The 26,125-nt window shown below is 42.1% G+C and overlaps 1 protein-coding gene across 1 annotated transcript in view; it reads left to right on the forward strand.

The window, feature by feature from the left end:
- UST (uronyl 2-sulfotransferase) overlaps positions 1-26,125 on the forward strand; it is a 193,033-nt gene that overhangs the window by 119,134 nt on the left and 47,774 nt on the right. The window contains exons 6-7 of the mRNA XM_049654668.1: positions 20,026-20,123; positions 22,059-22,216. Of these exons, the coding sequence (XP_049510625.1) occupies positions 20,026-20,123; positions 22,059-22,216 (256 nt within the window). The remainder of the gene's footprint in view (positions 1-20,025; positions 20,124-22,058; positions 22,217-26,125) is intronic.

Here is a 26,125-nt window from a genome sequence, read left to right on the forward strand (position 1 = left end):
CTATCTTTTTTCCCCTTTGCTCATTTGTTTTGCTTCTTAAATTCCACACATGAGTGAAATCATATGGTATTTGTCTTTCTCTGACTGACTGATTAACTCTACCCATGTCATTGCAAATGGGGAGATTTCATTCTTTTTTATGGGCTCAGTAACCATTGTATATATATACCACATCTCTCCCTCTCTCTCTCTCCCCCTCCCACAATTGCATGTGCTCTCTCTCTCTCTCTCATGATAAATAAACATTAAAAAATACTTTTTTTGATGTTTACTTATTTTTGAGAGAGAGAGAGAGCAAGAGAGCAGAGGAGGGGCGGGGGGGTGGGGGTGGACAGAGGATCCAAAGCAGGCTCTGTGCTGCCAGCAGAGAGCCCGATGCAGGGCTTGAACTCATGAACTGTGAGGTCATGACCTGAGCTGAAGTCAGATGCTTAACAACTGAGCCACCCAGGTGCCCCTAAATAAACATTTTTTTAATTAAAAAAAAATAAATTTTTGATAGAATTCACCTGTGAAACCATCTGGTCCTAGGCTTTTGTTTGTTGGGAGTTTTTTTGATTACTGATCCAATTTCTTTGCTGGTTATTAGTCTGTTCAAGTTTCTTATTTCTTCCTGTTTCAGTTTTGATAATTTATATGTTTCTAGAAATTTATCCATTTCTTCTAGGTTGTCCAATTTGTTGGAATACAGTTTTTTATAATATTCTTTTTTTATTTTTTTTATTTTTAATTTTTTAAATTTTATTTATTTTTTATTTTTTAAAATTTACATCCAAATTAGTTAGCATATAGTGCAACAATGATTTCAGGAGTAGATTCCTTAGTGCCCCTGACCCATTTAGCCCATCCCCCCTCCCACAGCCCCTCCAGTAACCCTCAGTTTGTTCTCCATATTTACGAGTCTCTTCTGTTTTGTCCCCCTCCCTGTTTTTATATTATTTTTGTTTCCCTTCCCTTATGTTCTTCTGTTTTGTCTCTTAAAGTCCTCATGTGAGTGAAGTCATATGATTTTTGTCTTTCTCTGACTGACTAATTTCACTTAGCATAATACCCTCCAGTTCCATCCACATAGTTGCAAGTGGCAAGATTTCATTCTTTTTGATTGCCGAGTGGTACTCCATTGTGTATGTGTATATGTATATATATATACCACATCTTCTTTATGCATTCATCCATCGATGGACATTTGGGCTCTTTCCATGCTTTGGCTGTTGTAGACAGTGCTGCTATAAACATGGGGGTGCATGTGTCCCTTCAAAACAGCACACCTGTATCCCTTGGATAAATACCTAGTAGTGCAATTGCTGGGTCATAGGGTAGTTCTATTTTTAGTTTTTTGAGGAACCTCCATACTGTTTTCCAGAGTGGCTGCACCAGCTTGCATTCCCACCAACAATGCAAAAGAGATCCTCTTTGTCTGCATCCTTGCCAACATCTGTTGTTGCCTGAGTTGTTAATGTTAGCCATTCTGACAGGTGTAAGGTGGTTTTGATTTGTATTTCCCTGACGATGAGTGATGTGGAGCATTTTTTCATGTGTTGTTTGGCCATCTGGATGTCTTCTTTGGAGAAGTGTCTGTTCATGTCATTTGCCCATTTCTTCACTGGATTATTTTTTTGGGTGTTGAGTTTGACAAGTTCTTTATAGGTTTTCGATACTAACCCTTTATCTGATATGTCATTTGCAAACAATATTCTCTTAAAATTATTTGGTTTTTTTGTGGTATTGGTTATTTATCCTTTCTCATTTGTGATTTAAATTATTTGGGTCCTTTCTCTTTTCTTTTTGATAAGTCTGGCTATAGATTTATAGATTTTATTAATTTTTTTCAAAGAACTAACTCCTGATTTTATTGATCTGTTCTATTGTTTATTTAGTTTCTGTATCACTTATTTCTGCTCTAATCTTTATTATTTCCTTTCTTCTGATGGCTTTAGGCTTTGTTTGTTGTTCTTTTTCTAGGTCCTTTAGGTATAAGGTAAGGTTGTTTATTTGAGATTTTTCTTGCTTCTTGATATAGGCATGTATTGCTATAAACTTTCCTCTTATAACCATTTTTGCTGCATCCCAAAGGTTTTGGACCATTGTGTTTTCTTTTTCATTTGTTTCCATCTATTTTTTTTTTAATTTCTTCTTTGATTTCTTGGCTTACCATTCATTGTTTAGTAGCATGCTTAACCTCTATGTATTTGTGGTCTTTCCATATGTTTTCTTATGGTTGACTTCTAGTTTCATGGCGTTGTGGCCAGAAAAGGTGCATGGCATGATTTAATACTTTTGTGTTTGTTGAGGCCTGTTTTGTAACCTAATACGTGATCGATTCTGGAGAATGTTACATGTGCACTTGAAAAGAATGTGTATTCTGCTGTTTTAGGATAGAATTTTCTGAATACATCTGCTAAGTGCACTGGTCCCATGTGTCATTCAAATCCATGTCTCCTTGTTTATTTTGTGTTTAGATGATCTGTCCATTGATGTAGGTGGGGTGTTAAAGTTCCCTACTGTTATTGTCTTATTATCTATTAGTTCCTCTATCTTTGTTATTAATTGTTTTATGTATTTGGGTGTTTCCATATTGGGTGCATAAATTAAATTTCTCCTTATTAAACCTATTATGGATCATGAGTTGGGACTAGGAGGCCACAGAAAGGAGAGACAGTGGACCTAAAAAAATCCACAGACATGCAGTTTATGCCCCAGGTAACCAGAAGTTGAAAGTGTGACTTTTGCAGTTTGTTTTGATGTCTTGGGCCAAAACGATTAGAGCCCTGGAAGTGAAATAAAGGGAAAGGAGTTCTGAAGCTCTTCAGCTGGGAAGGCAAAATCATCCAAATTCTGTGAAGACAGTTTCTATGCTTTTTAAAAACTTGTGTGGCCCAAATGGGTCATAAATAATTTTTATGGTATAGAATCCTTGAAGAACATGCTTGGTCTCTCAGGGATTCTTGCCATTCTTACACTCACAAAGTTGCGTGCTGGTTGAGAAGATCTGTGCATGCCTGAGCTTTCTGTTTGGTACGGCCTCTAGGAAATACTAAACCGTGTTGAGACCTAAGCCTACTCCTCGTGCTTCTTTTAACGGGTGAAATGAACAGATTTGACTCGAATGATGTGTTTCTCTTCACTTCATAATTCAACTTTTAAGTAAAATCTACAGTGGTTCGTCTGATCTCTGGCATATTTCCCTTCTGGTGTTATAGAGAGAGCAGTCAAAAGTTAAAATGCATTTCTAGGGTTTTAAGATCTAGAATGGTAAAATCGTAGACCCAATAGGATCCACTGGCAATCCGTTGAAATGATATCATACTACCTACAGAAAGCCTCAAAACGATGAGGCTTTTTTTTTCTATGTGGCTAGGTAGGAAGGAGGGGTTGAGTCTCTCCATAAACTAGACCTTCTGCTTATATTAGCACCTCAATATTAGTCATATTAGAAGGACAGATAGTCCCATTGACTCTGAACTTGCGAATGTAATCAGTATAGTCTTCTTCTGGAAGGGCTTCTGCCACTCACCAGGCAGAAGAGCCCTGGGCTCGGGAGGCCAGTGTGTGCCTGGTTCACCAAGAGAACACTTCCAGAGCTCACAGCGGAGCTGCTGGTGGCAAAGGCCCATCCACATGGCTCTTCCTGGGCCTTGGAAACTAGAACCACAAAATCTCAAAGTCATTATTCCTCTAAGTGGAGTCCACATCTGAAATGCACTTTTTCTAGCAGGGAAAAGGGTTATAGGTCATTGAATAGCATTTCAGTCATACAGATGTCTACTCAAAAAAGCGTCCATAATGATGCATCTTTATCTACAATATCATTTAAATGTATTAGTACTTGTATTCTGGATTTCACTCTAGTGGTGAACTTTTTATGATGTTGTTTATTAAAAACCAGTGCCATCCTCTGAAAGCTTTAATCAGCTTCCCATGGCGATTTGCTGGGCATAGCACAATTCAAATTAAAATTTCATTATCTTCAAAGGCACTTTTAGGAGCTATAAGAAAGCACCTGCCTGGCCCTGGGTGGGTACCATAATGCAGAGAGAATACATGAAGCTCTTCTTCCAGAAGTTTAGAGACTCTATACTACTAATAAAAATATGTAGAGAACAAATATTATATATTTTTTGTATTCATGGCATACTTCAAATATGGGAGCGTTTGCAACACACTTGAAGCAATTAAAAGATTAAAAGCAACAATGCAATAATAAAGACCCTACTGCGATATATTAATATCTTACAAGGTCTGTAGGAAGAATCCTTGGGAATCACACTGTTTGACGTCTGGCTGAAACTGTATATTGGCCTTATGTTCTCTCACATACTCATGAAGCAGAAATTACCACATGTCAATAAACATGTGACCTGGCTTTGGCACAGATTTGACATGTCACCAAGCTTCTTTCCTCTGACTTAACAAGTCGCACTTCCCATACTTGAGACTGCCCACGCCTCTGTGTTCATTATTCTTTTCTGGTGATAGATAGAATATTAAAAGAAGGAAGTCCAACGTATTTACCAAGTTAGAAAATAAGAGCTTACCCATGCCTGGAGCAATAACAGAGTAGTAAGCAGTGGTGAAGCTACAGGCCAGCTAGGCTCGATCCAGAATCAGGCAGTGACAGCCAGAAATTGGGCTCCTGAAAAGTCAAGGAGACTAAATGCACCCCTGTCAAGATGGGACCAGAACGAGGTCAGAGATTTGACCTAGGGCTTGAGATGGGGAACCACACTTCCCCTTCCCTCAAGCAAAGAAAGCTGAACAAAATGACTTGCTGACCTATTGCTGCAGCTGTGGCCTTGTTAAGAGTTTATAGAAAGAGAGAGGTGGGAAAACAAAGCTATAACCTCACAAGTAGGAAGTGAACCAAATTCTTTCTGTTTGGTAACCAGATCTGTAGTATCCCCATTGTTCCCATAAGATGAGAAGTACAAGGGTGATCTGTTTCTGGGGTAAGTGCTCAGGAGTTCAGATGGTAGTAACTACAAAACCACTAGGGAATGACAGAAGTAGGGAGGGAGGAAAAAAGAGGGAGGGAGGAAAAAAGAAACAGGGAGAGGAGGAAGGGAGGGGAAAGAATGAGAGAGCAAGAATGAGAGCAAACCTCCCACTCAAAATGAGCCTGCAGGAAAATAAAAAACATATATACATACGTACATAACCAACCAACCAACCAACCAACAAAAATGATCCTGCAGGCCAGACATCCTAAGGACATGAGAGAAAATCTAATACCCAAAGAGACAGGCAGCAAAATCTATTGAAACATGACTTCACTCCAGATGGCTTTCAGGAACAATCTGACAAAGACTTAGAAATAATTATGCCTGGTATGTTTGAAAAGATAAAAGAATGAATAACTTGCATTAAAAAATAGGAAATTATGCAACAAAAATATGAAACAAGAACATGAGTATATTAAAAAAGAGTTAATTATAAATCTTGAAAATATGGTCATTAAAAATAAAAATTTAAGAAATGAAATAAACTTTAAACTGTGTAGAGTTAAAGAGAAACTTTATGAATTAAAAAGTTGGCAAGAGGAGCTGACCAAAATGCAATTCAGAGAGATAGAAGATAGATGATAGATAGATACAAGGATACATAGATAGATACATAGACAGATAAAGAACAGTTAAGAGATATGGGAAAGAGCTTGTCATATTCCAGTAGTTATTCAATAGCTCCAGAAAAAGAGGATGGTAGGCAAGAAATATTTGAAGCAATTGAAGGATAGGATATTCTAAAATTGGAGATGTGATTCTTCAGATTAAAAGTGCACCACAAATACTGACCAGCATAAACAAAGTTAAATTTACCCCCAAATACTTTAGAATGACAATAGAGGATGTTAAGGAAAAATCAGAAAAGCAGATGACCAATGAAGGAAACATAATTAAGCTAGTGACAGATTTCTCATCAGCAACAATAGCTGCCAGATAACAGTAGAGTAATATCTCCAAAGTGCTAAGGGAAAGTGTCAAAGTAGAATTTTATACCCAGTGAAACAATCAGTGTATAGACTTTTATGGACGTAGAAAGGTAGTTTACCACTTACGGACTTCACTGAAAGCTCTATTAAAAGATGGATTTCTCCATACTTTTCTCCATAGAGAAAAGTAGGGAAGGTGTAGCATTGATTAAAAGAGTGATAGCCATTGATTAAATAGCCATTGATTAAAAGATGAAAATAGCCATTGATTAAAAGATGTTGGCAAATGAGTTCAATACTAAGTGCTACAAGTTTTTGGGGTGTGTTAAAAAGTGTTGAATTAGATAGCATTGATAAGATGGGTGTATGGTGTTTCACAGATAGTTAAAAGTGCTAAGATCCTTCCAGATTTGGGAGGGCTATAAACAAATTAAATTACTTCAGATTTTGCAGGCATGGGAGGCAGTGGGACCGACATCGGTGCTGTCAGCCTGCCCAGTGACAGCACTGGCAGGGTGACTGGGTCCCTGAGCAGCATCTGCAGTCTCATGACTGGCTTGGGCCATGCTCAGTTGTGGCGGACAGGAGTTCTGCTCCCAAGGAATGTCATAAATTAAGCCATGGGGAAAAAAATTACCTCAGACCTTATTAGAAAACTTTTTTCTAGTTAAATTTGAATATTAAAAACTTTAGGTGACTGTTCATCTTTCTGGCCATCCATATATATATATATATATATATGAATGAATTTTTAAAATTCTGCACCCCTCCTCAAAGCCTCCCAAGTAACGAAAGTATTTTACGTTACGTTATTATTTGTAAAGCTGTCAGAACCATATATTTGGGGAAAAGAATTCTCAGAATATTAAAAATGTAAAGGTAATCATGAAAATAATAAAAATGTAGCCTTTAATTCTAAAGCAGCAGAGGAAAGGCAAAGGGTATTATTAAGATCTTTATTAAACCAACAGAAGACATGAGAAGAGAAAAAGAATAGCAAACAGAAAACGCGAAGGAATATGTAGAAGCAAATCTAAGTACATCAATAATCCTAGTAGAGACAAATGATTAAATTTGTTCACCTATTGAAAATAGAGAGGCTCAAAATAATGGGATGGAGAAGGTCACCATTTAAGTACTAAAGGAAAGTTTATAAGACAAATTTTAATATAAGGCAAAGGCATTAATGAAGAGAAACACCACATACAAATAAAGGAAATGAACTACTAAGAAGAAATTCTATATAAATGTTAGTAAGAGGACATATTATAAGCTACAAATAAAGGAAGACAGACACAATTATTTGTCATCTACTTGGGGCCAGAGTACTTAATATGATACCTTAAAAATAGTAGATACTTAATTCATAATGTAATTAAAGAATCTTGGCATTGGTTTATGGAAGGTTTGGGTTTGAATTGTTTAAAGACAATGAACAACCAATTTTGAGCTACCCCAAATTAAAAATCCCTGAAATAAAATTGTATTAGACCATGTTGTGGCATCAGAGATATAAACTATGTAAGAAAATTCTAATGGAAAATTTTAAATTAGAATTCCAGGAAAAATTTATCTTTGTTTCATTTCTAACCATATAGCATTAAAAAAAATGATAACCCACCTCTACCTTTTTCCTCAGTATTCCTTCAACTAATCACTGGATTCAGTCCTCTTAATTTATGACCCCATAAAATTTATACCCCCAATTTTTTGTCAAGATGGGACTCTCAAGATGTCTCACTTGTATAAAATTTAGGATGTCCAGTGGTTTCTTAAGTAAATCCTACAGGGGCTAACCTCTGCTTAAAGACATTCTTTGTGCAAATATTCCAGACACTCTATGTACAGAGAAGGAAAATGATTGTTAGCCAAAAAAACTATAATTATGAGAACTGGTGCCTGATAATGTATTCCACTTTTAGTGCTGAAAATGTTTGTACAAAACTGGGTTGGGCCCAGTGTTTTTGCACTAGAATCTGTAGACATTTATTCACCTAATAAAATAACCACACAATCTGGCAAAGTTCAGCTTACTTGGCAGCGTTTCCTGCCCTGGAGCCTGGAACGGCATCGGACCAAGCAGGTGTGGCTTTCAGAAGGTTCAGAGAGTTGCATTCAGGAAGCCTGCCCGGCACCCCACCTGTGTGCCGTGCGCCCTCCTGAAGCCGTGGTTGGTGTCCCAGCTTTTTATAGGCTCAAAAGGCCTCTATTCATTCACAAGGGATAATGGAGACTAAAATGACCAAGAAATTGACGTGTTTTGCTGGAAATACTTGATATTGACACGATAGACCAAAATTACAACAAATTTTAAAATCTTTTTTAAAAAATTGCCATGTGCTTTAAAAGATATTTTTGGTATTTGGAGTATAGATACTACATAGTATTTAACACTGTTGCACACAAGAAACCTATTCTTCCCCTTGTTAACATCGGTTGGGTAGTCCTCTCTCCTCCTCCTCCTCCTCCTCCTCCTCCTCCTCCTCCTCCTCCTTTGCTCCCTCACCATTAGACCCTTAATTCTTTGGGAGACACCTGGGTGGCTTAGTTGGTTGAACATCTGACTTTGTCTCAGGTCATGATCTCAAAGTTCACGAGTTTGAGCCCCACATCAGGCTCGCTGCTGTCAGCCCAGACCCTGCTTTGGAACCTCTGTCCCCCTCTCTCCTCCCCTGCCCTGCTTGTGCTCTCTTTCTCTCAAAAACAAATAAGCATTAGAACCTTAATTCTTTGGGCTAAATGATTGTCCCCCCCCCCTTGAAATGCAAATATTTCTGGGAAGCACATTTAGCTTGATCACTCATTTATACCTCTGTGTGCATTAATTTATGAGATTGTTTCTGCTAGACTCTGAGCTGTGAGCTATTTTGGATAGGTAGGAGTCAGGGAGGAAGCCAGAGAGGGCTTGAGAGTACCCAGTACCTCTAGGGAGTTGAAAGGCCCTCAAGGGGATGGGGGAACACAGCTATGATGTTTCCCACAAACGTGACCACACCCAGTAAGGTGACATATTGGAAGAGGGAGGAAAGCAGACCTGAGGGTGGCTGTGATCCTTTGTGATATTGTGCCCGGCTCAGCTCCCTGTCTGGGCCCAATTATTTCCACAAACCTAAGAGGATGGCCTCAACTGGCCCCACCGTGGCCCGTGAATTTTGGGGACCAACTGAAAATAATTGGTCAGGGCCACGGCCTGCAATCTACTCACAGCAAGCCTTTCTGTCACTAATCCTATGCCATAAATATTTCTCTGACCCTCCATCCTGCAACTTCGCCACCTTCCATAACTGTAGAGTCAGCGTTGTCTCTGTGTGGACATGGCATGAGCATTCACTGTCTGCTAGCATCTGTCTATAGTAGTCCCTTTGAATTTTTTTTTTAACGTTTATTTATTTTTGAGACAGGGAGAGACAGCATGAACGGGGCAGGGTCAGAGAGAGAGGGAGACACAGAATCTGAAACAGGCTCCAGGCTCTGAGCTGTCAGCACAGAGCCTGAAGCGGGGCTTGAACTCACGGACCGCGAGATCGTGACCTGAGCCGAAGTCGGACGCTCAACCGACTGAGCCACCCAGGCGGCCCCTATGGTAGTCCCTTTGATTATTATCCTATCGCCTTCTCTCAGCAATTGTCAGGAAGCTCAAGTCCCTGCAGAGAGAATGGACGGGTTGTTCCTCTTACCTGGAGTTTTATCACAAAGTGGTGGTTGATTTCATGCGTTCGACTGGTGTTTTTGTAAACATTTTGGAAAGTGGTCGAGATGGCATTCCAGGCTTTGCATTTGAGACAGGAAGATTTTTCTTGGCTGTCGGAGAGAGATGCCAGTGTCCCCAGTCCTAAAAACCAGAGGAGCCTAAAAGGTCAGAAGCCAGGTGCTTCCTCGCTGCTGCTTTCTTACATTATTATTTGTAATTTCACTTTTTAAGGTGCAGAGAGAGCCCAGAGCCATGTAGTGAGTCTGTGTCTTCTCATGTTGCCCTTACCGACAAACTTTTGTTTAAATTTGCATCTCGATTTCTTTATGAGATGACATAAACTGTCAGTGCAACAACATTGCTGCTGGTCAGGGTGCCTTGCTGTGCAGTTGATGAGTTTCCTTATTTAGCGAGAGGAGACTTTTCTGTCAGTTTGCCATAGGCTTGAGGACAAAAAGAGAAATCTCCCACAAAGGCAGGAATTTATGTCGCAAAACTAAAGCATATTTGATATTTATGGGCATCTTAACATGTAAAATGTTGCATTAATATTTGAATCAAAACATAGTATCTTAAAGTAACAAGGACTTGAAATTGGTATTTGTAAAGTATTAGATATCTGAAGTTGAGTTTTCTTTGGCGTATATTTTATTTCAGTTTCTTCATCTATGCATTAGTAATGGAGCATGAGCCTGGGGCTGAGGAAACTAGCCCTTGCTTTTCAGTTCAAGAAGACAATGGATCACACCATTTAATTCTCTCCCAAGACCTCATTCAGCTGATAGGTACTAAGAGAATTTTTAAAGGTCAGACACACAACAATGGGGAGAACAACAGGATGATATGCTTGAACAAATACATAGGAGAGGAAATAGAATATTGGTAAGTGAAGTGGGACCAAGGAGACCACAGCCAGGAGTGCATTCAGAGTAGGAAAGACAGCTGAATAATAATCCAGTCTGCCTGAGCCCCGGGGCCTTGTGTGGAAGTGCCAGGCACAATTGAGAGTGACTACAGGGCAAGAGGCTAACAACAGGGATTGACCGGAGATCTCCATGTGGAAGAGTAACCCTTTGCCCATTCCCGTGTGGGAACGTCCAGCAACTGTGTCCCAGGTGAAATGTGTCCCCAAGAATGTGAATGTCCCCAGGACAAAGACTCTCCCACTACCCATCTGGCAATTAAGTAACCCTCAGCAAAATGATGAAGCCCACCGATTGAGAAACCCTCCCAATGGCACACAATTCTCCATCAGTGTTTACTGACTCGTTGTTAAATATGCAGGGACAAGCAAAGCTCCGTAGATATTTTAGAAAAGGCTACACCTTGTAAGAGAGGAGCTGAAATAATCAAGCAGAAAGTATAACCCTGAAGGCGATGGAAATTTCAGGAAAAAGGTAGGCTTTCAAAGAGAACTCTTCTTAGTTTCCTCAGATTCGAGAAAATATTACATCAATAAAAAGAGCGGGGCACCTGGGTGGCTCAGTTGTTTAAGCGTCTGACTCCGGCTCAGGTCGTGATCTTGCAGTTCGTGAGATCGAGCCCCGCGTGGGGCTCTGTGCTGACGGCTCAGAGCGTGGAGCCTGCTTCGGATTCTGTGTCTCTCTCTCTGTCTACCCCTCCCCCCACTTGTGGTCTGCTTTTCTCTGTCTCTCAAAAAGAAATAAACGTAAAAAAAAATTAAAAACAAATAAAAAGAGCAAATGACATAAAAAATCAGGGTGTATCAAGAAAGAATTCTTAGACATTAAAATATGACTTTTGCAATAAAAAATTTCATAGAAGGATATGGAAGATAAAATAAAGGAAATTGCCTTGAAGAAAAGCAAAAAAAAACAAAGAATAAGAAAAAAAATGAAAGAATAAGTGTCTCTTATTGGATCAGGCAAGGTCCACAATCCAACTACAAAGAAATCTAAAATTAAAGAATTGAGAAAACCAAGGAGAGAATATTATTTAAACGTACACACACACACGCGCGCGCGCGCGCGCGCACACACACACAATCACCTACAAAGTATCGCGAATGTTACCAACGATAAATTCTTTACAGCAACACTGTAAGCTAGAAAACAGCAGAGCAAAAAGTTGCTTGAAGATGTGCTCCAGCAAAACAAGGGAGTAAACCAAGCTATAGTAAGACATAGGAGTCTAGTTAAATGGTATTGTTAGCTCTGCCAAGTACAACTGAGAAGGAGAGAACAAGAGATACTTTTCATTTCAAACTTTTTATTAACGGGTTTTGGGGGTGCATGTATTACTTTAACAAAAACTGAAAACCTTTTTTCAAGTAGAAAATGTCAGGTGAATTAGATTTTAAGACTAGAAAAGAAAAAGAGGGGGGAAATACACGGCTCCACCATTTCACACCCAACCTTTGTTAAAACTTTTGGGCCGCATCTTTCTAGTCTGTTCTTAAAATGTGGGTCATTACGTTTCTCACATGTACATTTTTCTTATTGTTACCTATGCTCTGTAAATATTTTAAATGACTGCAACTATTCTACAATTAGATATGTTATAGCTTACCCAGTTTCCATGTTTGAAGAGTTTATCATTGTTTTTGATCTTATAAACAATACCACGATAAATATTTTGCTATAAAAATAGAAAGTCTTTGTCAGCTGGGCTCATTCTGAGTGTTGTCGTTTTTATTTGTATAAACGCCCCAAATTTTTCAGCTCGTTAGGAAATCATAGTGATTGTGGTCACCATATCTCTGATAAGCATCACAACTCCTTGATCTCAAAGACCATGGTTCCTTGTTTTAATAACACTGTGTGTAGACAGAAGAAGTGCAAAGACATTTCTGGAAAGCAGCACTTACTGCCTGTACAGGATCCTACGCGCAGTCATCACGAGCGCTCAGTAAATTTTGTTGCGGCTACCTGAAAAGGGTCCATTGAAATCGAGTGAAAACTGACCTAGATAACGGATGGATCCTCATCTTAAAACAGTTCAGGATAAAACCGTGACTACTTTTTTTTCTTGAGTTTAGTGCAGTAGAAACCTGAAATTCACGAGCTTGCAGTCCAAATGGAGGGCTTCAAAAAATATTTTATCCCTTATGTCTGTAATTGTTTCAGTTTCAGGAGCTCCACTGGACTAGAGCCCCCAGTGAATATGGTTATTGGCTAAAATAAATGCAGACTTATACTCACCCACAATCCTTGGCCTGCCATCCTGCAACCAGATACACAGCGACAGACCGAGAAGTGGGGTCCAGGGCCACAAAGCCACCAAAACGCCATAGGTGTTATCCATCCAGCGTCACATGCCGTGCTGGTAACAGGGGGAGCAAAGTGCTACTCTGCTTGATCCTGGGAGGTGGACTCTGTTGAGAAGGATTCTGACGGTACTTCCCATCACTACTAGAAAGAGCGTGTCATCAGAAATTCACGCCTGGCATGAGCACAGAACGAGAGAACGTTGGTGTCTGGCCATCTGCCACGTCCAACTCCATTAAGCCTCACTAAAAAGTCTTCCTCGACTCTTCTGGTTCTGGTTCAAATTTCTTGATAAGGCTTAAAAAGGCTTACAGGGAAGAATGTAGGGTACAATAAAAGTTAGCTTAGACCACATCCTTTCCATTTCTCTAAATTGACTAAACCATTAAGTGCGTGATCTGATTACCGTGGTCTGTCTACAGGTCAAGGATTCAGGGAGTGCTTCCACGGTGACTGACACTCAGTCATTTTTCTCTGTCCCACTTCCAACGTGGCCATGTTGGAAGCCACATCCAGCACAGGAAGGTGTCCTTTGTTGTGTCTTTTACTTCACCCTTCAACTTCTTCCTGATATCTGTGTGCTTAAAGTGTCAAGACTGGCTCCCAGTTTGATTTTAATCCACACGGAAAAAGCGCTTTTCTTGGGCATGGTATTATTACATTGTTTCATGTACGGAGTAAGAGGAGATGTCATGAGAAGTAATTGCATAATACTGTTTTGTTTTTCCATCAAATCGTGTTGTTATTTTGGCTTGCCACAAATAGCACGTTTCATATTTCCTTGTTTGTTTTTCCCCTCTGTGTTTTCTCCGTGAGTTAGCTGATGTCTCTGTTTTTAAAACTATTGCAATCACCAGTCATGATGTGTTTAAATATAAGCTAAGGGAAAGAGGAATTGAGATGCTACCGACCGACGTGATGAAGATGGGATAGTCGAAAAAGTTGGGTGGCAGGAAAAATAATTTGCGTACGTGATTTCTAATCGAAGGAAAGAGTAATGCAGGTATTATCATCCCCATTTTACAGATGAGCACATTGAGCCTCTAAGTAGTAGACATTTGCTAGACTCCACAATTACTAATTGGTACAGCCTAGATGTGAACTGAGGTGTCTTTGGTACCAGCCTTGGTCCTTTCCCCCCTCTGCCTTCCCTGAAGGTGAGACGTTTATATGGTAAATGCTGAGTGAAAGCCTTTTATAAATGCGTCAATTTTGGAATAAAAAAAGTTACCACTTTTTCTAGATCTTCAGATTACAACACTATTCTTAAAAGTTAGTTAATTTGAGGCACCAGGGCCATTAATATGGTTTCATGGACTGAGATTATATGGCTCAGCCCCAAGTTATGCACGTGGGGAAACTGAGGCTCAAGACAACATAATCTATCTAAAGACACCCAACTTACTAATCGCCAGGCTGAGGCCGAAACCCAAATTTCCTTTACCTCATTTGGGCAGCTTTGCCTGTGGCCTCTCAAGGTTTCTGCTGCTAAAAGCATCAGAAATTCTTTCTTCTAACCTCTGAGACCATACAGACAAAGCCAGTGTCATCGGCAAGGAACTATATAAGAACACCAAAAAGTCTTTTTTCAATTCAGTAGTTTTTAGACAAGGTGCTGCCTTATAAAAGAATAAATAAAAGATGAATTGTCTCTAAATTCACCCTTTGTGATAAGATTAACTCCACCTGGGATTTCAATCCTTCCACTCTTTCCAAAACTACAACCAGGAGAGGAAGCATTTAAGTCCTCTCTCTGCACAGAAATAAACAGGCAGCTTTCTGTCTCGGTGGGAAGCAGGCATGAGGCCTGCAGGAGCATGGCCGTACGGGGCGAGGAGAAGGAAGCAGGGCAGGGGAGCGTGGGTGGGCATGCCCAAGTGCGGCCCAAGAGCAAGCCCAAGTGCGGAGGGCACAAGTGGTAGTACAGGCAAGAGCCCCTGCAAGGGGGAGGGGAGAACCTCACTTTGGGACACCAAGTGGCACTCCGTCCAGATGGGAATCCCTCTGTGGGCATTGTTACAGAGTCCTTCTACGTAGAGCGGATCTCTGGCCACCAGCAGGGCATGGTGGGAGCAGACCCGGCTGTGGGGACTTTTGGGGCTCTAGCCAACGGTGAGGAGGACGTGCTGTGCTGGACGGCCCCATAGGCCTGTCCCAGGGACCCCACCTACCCAATGTGGCTGGCAGTGAAGAGCCGGGATGGAAACGAGCCATGGTCAAGGCCACCTTCATTCCCTTGACCTGAGTGACAAGCCTAGGTGCTAATACTCACCCTGCCAGCAACGGCTGCAAAACATGGGCCTGCTGTTGGGACCAGGGGACGAGGGAGAAAGAGATTCCAGGCAAAGGAAGATGGGTGAGCGAAGGCGTGGAATTCACTAATGGCATGGTGTTGGCGGCTCATGAAGAGTGACCTCTTCTCAAAATCATCAGAGGTTCTCTAAAGTACAGATTCCTAGCCCGATCCCAGACAAACCCACCGTGTCACACGTGCTGCTGGTAGGGCCAGGGAATTAGCATTTTTACCAGGTGCCCTAACTGCGTTGTCAGTAAGAGCCATTGAAAGTTTTTGAACAGGGGAGTGGCATGGATCAATGCACTCGGTTGCTGGGACAGCCCTGCGGAGAATGCGTGTGGGGGGAGGGCAGGGGAAGAGGAGATTCTAACTGGAGAGGCGCAGAACGGGGGCTGTAGGGTGTAATGGGTAGAAGGGTGCAGATTAGGAAACTGGTGCAGGGCTGGGCAATCGAGTGGATGCGGAGCTGGGTGTAGAGAGAGAGATCAGGAATAACTCTGGGGTCTGGATGTCGTGACTGGCCTTTCCTGTCAAAGGGGCCCTGTTGGCACTCAGAAGGTGAGTGTTGTTCTTCACAATCCGTCCTGTGAAAGGTTACAGGAGGAAATCAATAAAAGATGGTTTCCCTGTAACACCACCGCCCACCCCCCCCCCACACACACACAAATCCCTAGATGGTATAAGCGTATGTTTTTTCAAATAGTACAGTTTAGAGTAAGTTTCACCAAAATTGGTCTAATTTTTTTTGGCAGTTTTGACCACAAAAAGGATTCTCATAGTTATCTGGGATGTTCACTTATAATGTCTCATTTCCCTAATAATGTGAGAATATGAGCAGAGTAGGGACTTATGTTCAGACCCAATCTTAAAAGAGGGCAAGACGTGAGCAGAGGAGGGCGCTGTGGGAGCCCGTGGTATCTGCCAGCATCCAGGCACCGGATGAACAAATCAGGGCAAGTGCTGGCCCGCTTAGCTAACGTCATCACCATGATGACCATCTTAGAGCAAAGCTGTCAAGCTTCAATAAAGATGAAAGCTATTTAAAGCAACCTTATCCTGAAATAATTGTGTGTGTATACACATATATATATGTATATATGTGTGTGTATACACATATATGTATGTGTATATATACATATATATACATATATGTATGTGTATATACATATATATACATATATATATGTGTATATATACATATACACACACAACTCCTGTATAAAAGGGTGACCATAAAAAAGTAATAAAATAAAAATAAAAACAACTGTCAAACAACACAGGCTGGCAGAAGCCTGAACACCAACGATAACACCATTAACACGGGGAGAAACCCAATGGTCCTGGGGAGTCCGTCACACCTGTCGCAGGAAATTGTATGAGCAGCTGTGTTGACACTTGTCCCCTTCAGTTTCCCTGGACACCAAAGGCCACTCACGGAGGGTCTCAGGTCCAGGAAGAGTGGACTGTGTGAGTGGCCAGGAGCAGTTTCCTGAGGCCCCCTCGTCCTTGAGCTGCGGTGAAGTGTCCCTCGTCACTGTGGCTAAGCCGCAGGCAGCTAAATGTGTGGGTCTTCACAGCTCATTTTCTGCTCTTTTTTGACCTTACACCTGAGTCATCTTTTATTTATGTCCTCCCATAGCATTTCCATAGGATGGTTGTGGTCAACACCATTCATCAACCTCTAATGGGCTCAAATGGAACTCTAAAATCCCCCGGGACATGCCTTGATCTAAGAAAAGAAAAATTGCTAACGGCACTTCTTAAACTAGGAATTTATGTCTTCCCATAAATTGACCTTGTAGGGTTATTTGTGGATTCCAATAGGGAAATGACCTTCACAGGCCCCTGCACCTCCTGAGCCCTCCCTGCTCCCGCCCCCACCAGCCGATGCTGACGTCCTCCGTCTGATCCTGTTAAGCTCCAGGCCAGGGTCACCGGGGACAGCATCCCGGCTGTGTGTCGAGGCTTTTTCCTTCTGCCATTTGTTCATCTATTTGCTGAGTATTTATTGCACGCCTGCTTTTTCCAGGCAGGGTGCTAAGTGCTGGAGACACAGTGAGCAGACAGTGTGTGCTCTCATGGACTTCCCACCTAAACAAATAGTGACACAGCTCTCATTCAAAGGAAACTGTAAAGTGAGCTCTGGAGAAGCATGGATGCTGTGGACTCTCTGGGCGGCTTTGGCAGGCTCTGTCGCCCGCCCCTCCTATTAAGACGGGTCTCTGGGTGGCGGGCGGTGACAGTGTATGAGACACATCTCTCGACACCCCCTAAACCACCACCAACCTACTCAGCCCTTTGGCGTGAAGTCTCCACCTCTGATCATCCCTGCCCTGGCCAGGGATCTCCTGTGCTCTGCTCCGCACCCAGCTCCTGGCTCCCTCCTTCAGACAGCAGCCCAATTACTGGGTCCTTCTGACCTAAGGCTCGGGTCCCTGGGGGATGCCACCTGCCAGGGGTCCCCCAGACTGTAAGGGAGGAAGGGAGGTCAGAGCATCCTTAGGGCAAAGCCCACTCATCCTCCCACAAGCTTTGATTTGTTTTACAATGTGCAAATCTCCTTTTTCTGATGATAAAAGTAAAATACATATATTACAATAGAAGTAGCATTTATGTAAAATAATGTTTTACTTAAGATACTTTATATACAACATTTATATTGAAAATAACATTTCAGAAAAGGATAAAGTTCAAGTTCAACCAATGTATTCCCATCTTTTACATCTATTGCCAGAAAGAACCACTTTTAACAGTTTGGTACTTATTCGTCTAGATATGTTTGTGTTTATGTAAACATACGTGTTTATCTTCATATCGTCCTACACCTGCATATTGTCCTGTAATTGGCTTTTTTTCATGTGAAAATTCATCACAGACACTTTTCAGAACAGTACGTGTAGATTTCCCTTGTCCTTGCCAGCTGCCCCATATTTCCCTGTAGGAATGCACCGTAACTTCTCAGGGAATCAATCCCCCATTAACGAACATTTAAATCCTGCCACATTTTGTTGTAATAATCTTGTAGCAATGACTATCCCTACATAGATGGTCCTCAACTTTAGATGGTTCAACTTACATTTTTTTCAACTTTAAGGATGGTGTAGAAGTGATCTGCATTCAGTAAACACTATACTTGGAATTTTGAATCTGGATCTCTTCCTGGACCAGGACCAGCCTCTCTCAGGATGCTGGACAGCAGTGAACAGCCACTGTCACCACCCCCACCCCCACCCCCCACCCCCGGTCAGCCACGCGATCAGGAGGGCCCACAACCTGTGCACCTCCAACCATTCTGCACCCAACAGCCATTCGGTTTTTCACTTTCAGTACAGCAGTCAATAAATTACATGAGATATTCAGCACTTTATTATAAAATAAGCTTTGTGTTAGATGACTTTGCCCAGGCTAAGGTCAGTGTTCTGAGCACGTTTAAGGTAGGCGAGGCTAGGCTAACCTGGGAAATTCGGTAGATTAGATGTAGTCAATGCATTTTAAACTTATTTTCAACTTCCAAAGGGCTGTTAGGATGTAATTGCATCACAAGTTGAGGAAGATCTGTATACCCCTGTGTCAAATTCTTCTTAGAAAGGTATTTTGGGTGTAACATCATGCATTTTTACTGGATTTTCATACACAATAAAGTACTCTTCATCACCCTTCACTTAACACGTGGCTGGATGGACTGATGAACTCCATTTGCTTCTAGTTTATTCCTCTCTGAGAGTTGTATACCCCTGCTTCCCACAGTAGACTCCAGTCCTCAGCTAAAGTGTTTGTGGCTGAATCTGTTTATTCCAGTTGTTACTGTAATGGTGCAATTTATTTAATTGGTATATAAACCAAAGAGGTATGGGGGGAAAGAAAGTGTTGTTAAAAAAAGAGTTTGGGGTACATTTTTCTGATTCCCAACTTGAACTAAAAAAAAAAAAATTTAATATCTAATCACCTACCCCAGTCATATCAGATACAGTGGCTTCAACTGACTCAAATTTCATTGACAGTGGGACCATGTTTCTGAATTACATCCACTCTTGATCTACCTTGCCAGTATTCTCTGGAAAAACATCCCGTAGCTGTTTGGTTTGGTTGTAAATTGGATTATTGTTTCTCCTTAGAAATACTTAAGAACCAGGCATGTCTTTTCTAGGGCAGCCAATGAATCTGCCTTATAAAAGTTGACTTTTAGCCTTTCTGTTTACCCACCGACAGAGACGTGATGTTCAACCTCACAAGAGAAATAGAAAATCTAGAAATCAGATGTTGCCTTCGAAAGTGAGAGAACGTATACAAACATCGTGTCACTCTCTAACCTAATATGACCTTAGAAATTATTTTACAGCCTCTCCAAAATCTAAAAATCCTTTATGTGACTCCTGTAGGTACTCAGTCATTATTTGATGGATGTACAGATACCCAGGGAAATACATTTCTGTAGGGCTGGCTCTACGGGGATCTCCAATTAAGTCAGAATGAATTAAGAAGGAAGCCACACTGCGTTCACTCAACAAATATTTATTAAGTGCCAACTGTATACCGGTTGACTGGTAACGTCTAAGTTACGGTAGGTAGTGGGTACCCTGGGTAATAGTTCTGTCAAGATACTCGTCATGTAGCTAAAGACTGCAGGCCACAGGGAAATGCAGAAATGCAATTTAGCCAACAGAGCAAGCAATCTTGGAAATGCTCAGACCGCATGCGCACCTGGCCAGTGGAACAGGAGGCAAAATGACAGCGAGAAAGATTTCTCATGAGATCTGTGAATTCTCTGTATCTCCCCACGGCTTGCCCGCGTGACCTGAAGTATCAACTTTACTCACCCTGTACGGCATTTGACAAAGCACTGCAGGGATTGCGAGACATCTCACTGCTGTGTTTTCTCTTCCAGGATATCAATGAGTGTATTCTTGAAAACTATCCTGAGTGTTCCAACCCCAGATTATTTTACATCATTCCATATTTTTGTGGACAGCATCCCAGATGCAGGTAAAGACTAAAACGGACAATGGCAGGAAAGCCACCCGGGGGCACTGCGTGGGGAATCTCTTGTATGCCTACTCCCTCGGCCTTCTGGAATTCAGTTTATGTTTACTATTAATCTCCAAAGATTGCATTGGAGACTCTGAATGTCCTATGTAGGAAGAAATGAACGGATCAGGGTCTGACAGAGGCCTTGGGACCCGCCCGTAAAGATGTGTAACTAAAATGCCAACCAGACCCTTTTTTTATTCTTAACTCATAGCTGTCCCTGCTCAGCCCATGAGATAGTAAAGACCAGCGGACATCACCCTACTGCTCCCCCATAGCGCCTGTATTTCATCGGCACCCGTCCTTGCCTACATGCCCTGTCTAATTGGGTCTGAAACACTGGGCACTCACACCCCAAAATCTGACAGCGTCTCTCTCAGGAGACACATCTTGTAGAAAAAGAGGAATGGGCTTCCTAGTCCTCAGCCCCTCAGCCTTCCTTGGATGCAAGACCTTCTTTAGAAAGTGACTCACTCAGATAGTAAGGCTCTCAGAGTGTGGTCTGCCCACCTCCTGCATCAGCGTCCCCAGGGTACTTGCTAGAAATCCCCACCTAATCACAGTGCCTGAGGTGGGGGCACAGATGATTCTGGTGAGCCTGCTCTCGCTGCAGTTTAAGTTCATTGTACCAGGCAAACGTGTAGCCTGGAGAAAAAAAATGATAGTAACAATGAATATGATCTTCACGTGATGGAAAATAAAGCCGAAGTGACATTTTCCTGCAAAGGGAACACTGACTAGAAGGTCAGTGTGTTCCTGAAAAGATCGAGAGAAGAAACTGTTTCTGAAGTACAACTCATCCATTGTACTTCTGGCCTGCTCAGTGATTACTGCTTAATTATTATGTGTGTTGTTGCTTTGCTGAGTTTCCTGTAACACGGGACTTTGTTTACGGTCTGAAATCTGGAACTAGAAGCGTCAGCTTTCTGCTTTATCATAAACTTCCTGAGTTCAGGAGGCCTCCCCACTCCAATCCTCACCCCTGTATAAGTGCCTCCTGGTTCACGGTCAGTGCTTCAGACACTGGGAAGATTTGGGGCCAGATGACTCACTTTCTGTCACAGTGAAGATATTTATTCCAAGAAACATGATCCTAACTCCCTCAAGTGTTTTTTTTTTTTTTAATTATATATTTCCTAATCCTGGGGAGAGCACTCATGATGCCTTATCCTGGTACACAGACGATGATTTTCAAAACTCTTTCAAAATGTCCCCTTGTTCCCTCAATTATTTGAGCTGGGTTAGGTTTATTATTACAGTTTTTCAAAAGAGAATCCTGGCTTGCCCAAATTCCCTCGGATGGGAAATGCCAGCCATGCCTGGAGCCCAGCTCCCATGACTCCCATCCTTTCCCCCTCACAGAAATGCACTTGGCTCAGAGATCTGCCTTGCAGATGAGATGAGGCCATTTTCCTTCTGTAAAACAAAACAAAAAACATAAAAGCTTGTCTTTAAACTCTTTAAAAGAATAAGATGATTAGCAGGGATGACCTAAAACTGATTTTGATTTCTATAGAACTACTGTATCAGTAAGTTTCAGATTTCATATCTTCTAGCTTTATTGGTTTGGTCCTTCTATTAAAAAGCCATTCAGATCGCCCCTTTGATCAGTGTTTATAGGACCTAATTGCCTGTGTGTGTATTCTTCCCAAAAATATTTTGACCAGGGCCTCAGGGTTACACACAGGTAAACATGATAGCGGTAAGAGGTGGAAAAGCAAATGGCAGCTGGAAGGCTCCCAACGGCAGCCATATTAGGGCTGATCCTTAAGGAGGTGGGATTGGGGCTCAAACAAATGGTGGGGGATGGGTTGAAGAGATCCATTCTCAGCATGTTGTTCCTGCATTTCGAAAATGAATCTTTGATTTGAAATCATTTTTGTATCCACGAAGGGAGCCTGGTGAGTGGGCCCTTGAAAGAGCAAAACTGAACGTGAATGAAAACTTCCTGCTTGTGGGGATTCTTGAAGAGTTGGAAGATGTGCTGCTTTTACTGGAAAGATTTTTACCTCATTACTTCAAGGGTGTGCTCAGTATCTACAAAGACCCAGGTAATTCCTTCTGTAGCAACCTCTTTGGTGTTTTGGGGGTTACTCACCTTGAACAGGACTTGGGCAATGAAAAGAGCGGAACCTTCTCTCCTGTTAATGAAGAGAAGTTGCCCTGACCTTCAAAGGAAGCTTAGACACCTCCAGATGTAGATGCCAAAACTGGGAGCTTCAGGTCCAGACCTAAACTTGCCATGTGTGAAAGGCCCGCTGGCTCCATTTCTCCCTTTGGAAAGTGAAGCTGGCAACATTTGCATTGACCTTGGTCCAGGGCTGTTGCCAGAGTCCATTGATAGAAGTGGGTGTGAAGGAACCATCAGGTGATCCTGTATCTGGGCCCTACTTCTATCTGACAAAGCGCTCTGGCATATCCAATGCTGGCAATAGAATAGACACAGAAGCAAATTGGAAGCGCAATTAGCGATTTTATTCTAACGAATGGCGTGGTTTCCAAATAGAAGCGAGGAATGGAATGCAGCAGAGAACGAGTGCAGAGGGTGCCTGTGGTATCACTGTAAAGATAATTACTTTCAGAAACCCATCATTTATTTTTCTCATTATTATCGTATCCGGAGAGAACGGCAAACAACGTTGTTTCTCTCCCATTCTCCTTAATCTACTGCTGCCCTGCAAGCCTTGCATATTTATTCACTCCTCTGGTTGTTGTTTCATCATCCTGAAATGGGAGACAGCCTTCTGCTGTGTAGAAATGAGGTTCCCCAAACAGATGAAAGGTTCCCCAAACGCAGCCCTGGTGCCTCGCGTTCACCACCAGCCAGGGACCTCGCACCCCACCTGCACCAGGAGCAGTTGCCGATGCCCACGTGAACTGGTCTTTGCCCAGAGGGGCCCTGTTACATCGGGTGGCCCCTGCCACCGCCAGGGGTTTGCAGGAGGAAGATAGCTGGCGGGTGGGTGCTGTCCTGGTCTCCGCTCTCTCCCTCCGAGGTAAATTCTGACGTGCACATGACCAGGAACCTTCACGCGAGCCCTGCAGGTCAGTCTCCTCAACAGGAAATGCAATCTGAAAGGCTGGAAGCATCATCGACCCTAGTCACTTTTTGAAAGTAGGCCTTCCTCTGCCCTTTCAACAGTGGGCAATTTAAAGAATTTGAAGAGCCATGCTGTGACCAATTTTTAGCTCTGTAAGATCACATAAACTCGGGTCTTTGTGCAAGGTGAGGTCTGACCCTAAGTTAGACTTTTTCGCAGAAAAAGTTTAGGTTATTCGTTACTTCCACTCTTTGGCTTTATCTGTTTGTGTAGCATGCTTGTGTGCATGAGTGCGTGTGTGCACAAATGTGTGTGTGCGCTTGTGTGTGTGATACATAGTACGAGATAACAGGTGAACGAGGGGCGCCTGGGTGGCTCAGTCGGTTGAACATCTGACTCTTGGTTTTGGCTCAGGTCATGATCCCAGGCTCGAGGGATCAAGTCCTGCATTGGGCTCCACGCTGCGCATAGACCCTGCTTAGATTCTCTCTCTCTCTCTCTCTCTCTCTCTCTCTCTCTCTCTCTGCCCCTCTCCCTCACTCATGCTCTCTCTCTCTAAAAAATAAAAAATCACAAAAATATTTTTTAAACAACATGAATGAAACCCTGGAGACACAGAGTTGTCAAAAAAATGAACACACTCTCATCCCAGCCTTTGAGAAGAGTTTCGGTCAGTCTACATCACACACGCCATCCATCCTTGGATCTGGAACTAGTATCATGGGCCCGATAAGTGAGGCATTTTATCTTTGTTCTTCTTAAATACAAATAAACCACAAATAAAAACCCCAGCCCCAAGAGCCCACTTATGTGCTGTTGTCAGAAGATATCCTCTTGACTTCTCAACTATAATCTCCATTTAGATGCATGACTTCTCAGAAACTGGGCCTTTGTCCCATGATCCACAAGCACGTTTAGAACCTATTTCTGAAAATTGAGTTACTATTAGCTCTTGTGACTTCCGCCGAAGTCTTTCGACCTTATAAAGATTATTATCCTTTTGAGTTAGGCCTAGGAGTATATTAAATAATCTGAGGCTTGTCGCCTTAGAGAGGGTAAGGGGGTTCCAATACTCCTGTGTGGTGGGATGAAAGGTTTCTATAAGGCCGGGACAGACGCATGGCCGGTTCACACAGTCCAGCGTATTAGTGGTTAAAATAGTGAAATATGCCTATACTGCCTTCAGTGCCCACACTTGGCCGCCCTGTCTGCCCTTGCCACGCCCCCTCATCCAACAGTGAGGTAACAAAAGAGGTAATTCACAGGCATAGAGTGAGTCTTCAGGACTCTGGCCCAGTGCTACACTCAGCAAGTGTTGTGAATTCAGGTCCTGAGTGGACCTGGTTGCCACATATTTTGAATACCACCCCAATGTGACGCTCTCAGCTGCCACACGACATGCATATAACAAACTGAACCCTTGAGTGATTGCTCAGAACTTTCCACCATGTTCTCTGGTCTCTCGGGCATCTTCTGGAGAGATTGTTGTGTGGTGACATTGGCAGCCAAGCAGCCCCACAACTGCTATGTCTCAAGGAGTCCCACATCCCCTGGGGCAGGGGACAGGAGATGAACATCCACTCCTGGCCAGCTTCTCACTATATTTTAGCCTCTGCAAAGACTAAGCACCTGCACTGTTTTCTTGTGCTCAGCGCATTGGTGTCACCCAGGTTAAAGGAAAGAGTGACCTCAAGTCACTTTAGCGATCTCATACCAGAGCTGCCTCGTCAGCCCATTTTTAGTCTAAATTCTCGGATTATGGCACACCGAAATCATTGCTCTTGCCCTTTTTAAAGAATTTTATAACTGAATAGCCTAGAGAACGGAAGGAAGAAACACTAAAATCGAAGACACTGCGAGATCTAGTGACCCTTGCATCATTGTAGATGAACTGACCATAGAACCCGAGTGAGATGCAGACCCTCCACTGGCCATTTTTCTTTGACGCTTGTCTTGTTATTTTTAAACTGTAGGTGTGTGCTGATTTTTAGTAATCCCCCTACAGCAATCCGAAAAATATTTAGACCAGTCTCATTACTGAAGAAAAAGCACTTACAGCAATGACCGTCTGGGGAGCTCGTAAAAATACTTAACGTCTGTTAGTCAAATGGGTTGTCACTTATTCAAGATAGGAATGATACCTCTTAATTCCTTCCAAATAGTACTGCTTGTTTGACTAGCCAACCATGTAGGGAAGTTCGTAACTTTCCTACGTAATAGCTCGACTGTTAGCCCCCACCTCGTGCATTTCTTGTAGGAGGGTATGCTGACAAGTGAATTTGTCTCCTCCCCAAAATATTTGAGGAACTTAATTTTTAGAATTTTTTCTTAAAAAGTTATTTTTTATTAATGTCTGGGTTCCGCGGAGACCCCTTTAGCATATCTCAGAAGAAATGTATAATAATAAGTACTCAAGAGGAAAATAACAATGAGTTTTAGCACATGAATAACCACGAGAATGTTTCTTGAATTTTCTAGAATTTTTCTTCAGATATTTCTGAAATTTCTAGAATTTTCTAGAATTTTTCTTCAGATATTTCTTGCCAGGCAGGGGGGCACTTGCGGATGTCCAGGGAAGTACCCTGAAGTTTACCACTGAGTAAACTCCACTCAACCTTGCTTTGAGTTAGAATTAGAGAGAACTGGGTCCCAAACAGATGTGTTGGGTAAGAACAGCCAAACTCACTTGTTCGACCTACACAGTCTGATTTCTTTTTTTATTGATTAATCTGGATTATATTTGCTCACTACTTAACCTTTTCAGAGTGAGAAACTGGAGCCAGCCTAGAGAAGTTGAGAAGTTGATCCATAGTCACCCACCAAAATGTGGAAGTAAAAGGCAGAACTCAACATGTTTCTGAGCCATGAGTATTAATGTGCTTATGGATACTTTTTCCCCTTAACTCTTAAAAACTGACA

Source organism: Panthera uncia (genome assembly GCF_023721935.1).
Source record: "Panthera uncia isolate 11264 chromosome B2 unlocalized genomic scaffold, Puncia_PCG_1.0 HiC_scaffold_24, whole genome shotgun sequence".
Lineage (NCBI taxonomy): Eukaryota > Metazoa > Chordata > Mammalia > Carnivora > Felidae > Panthera > Panthera uncia.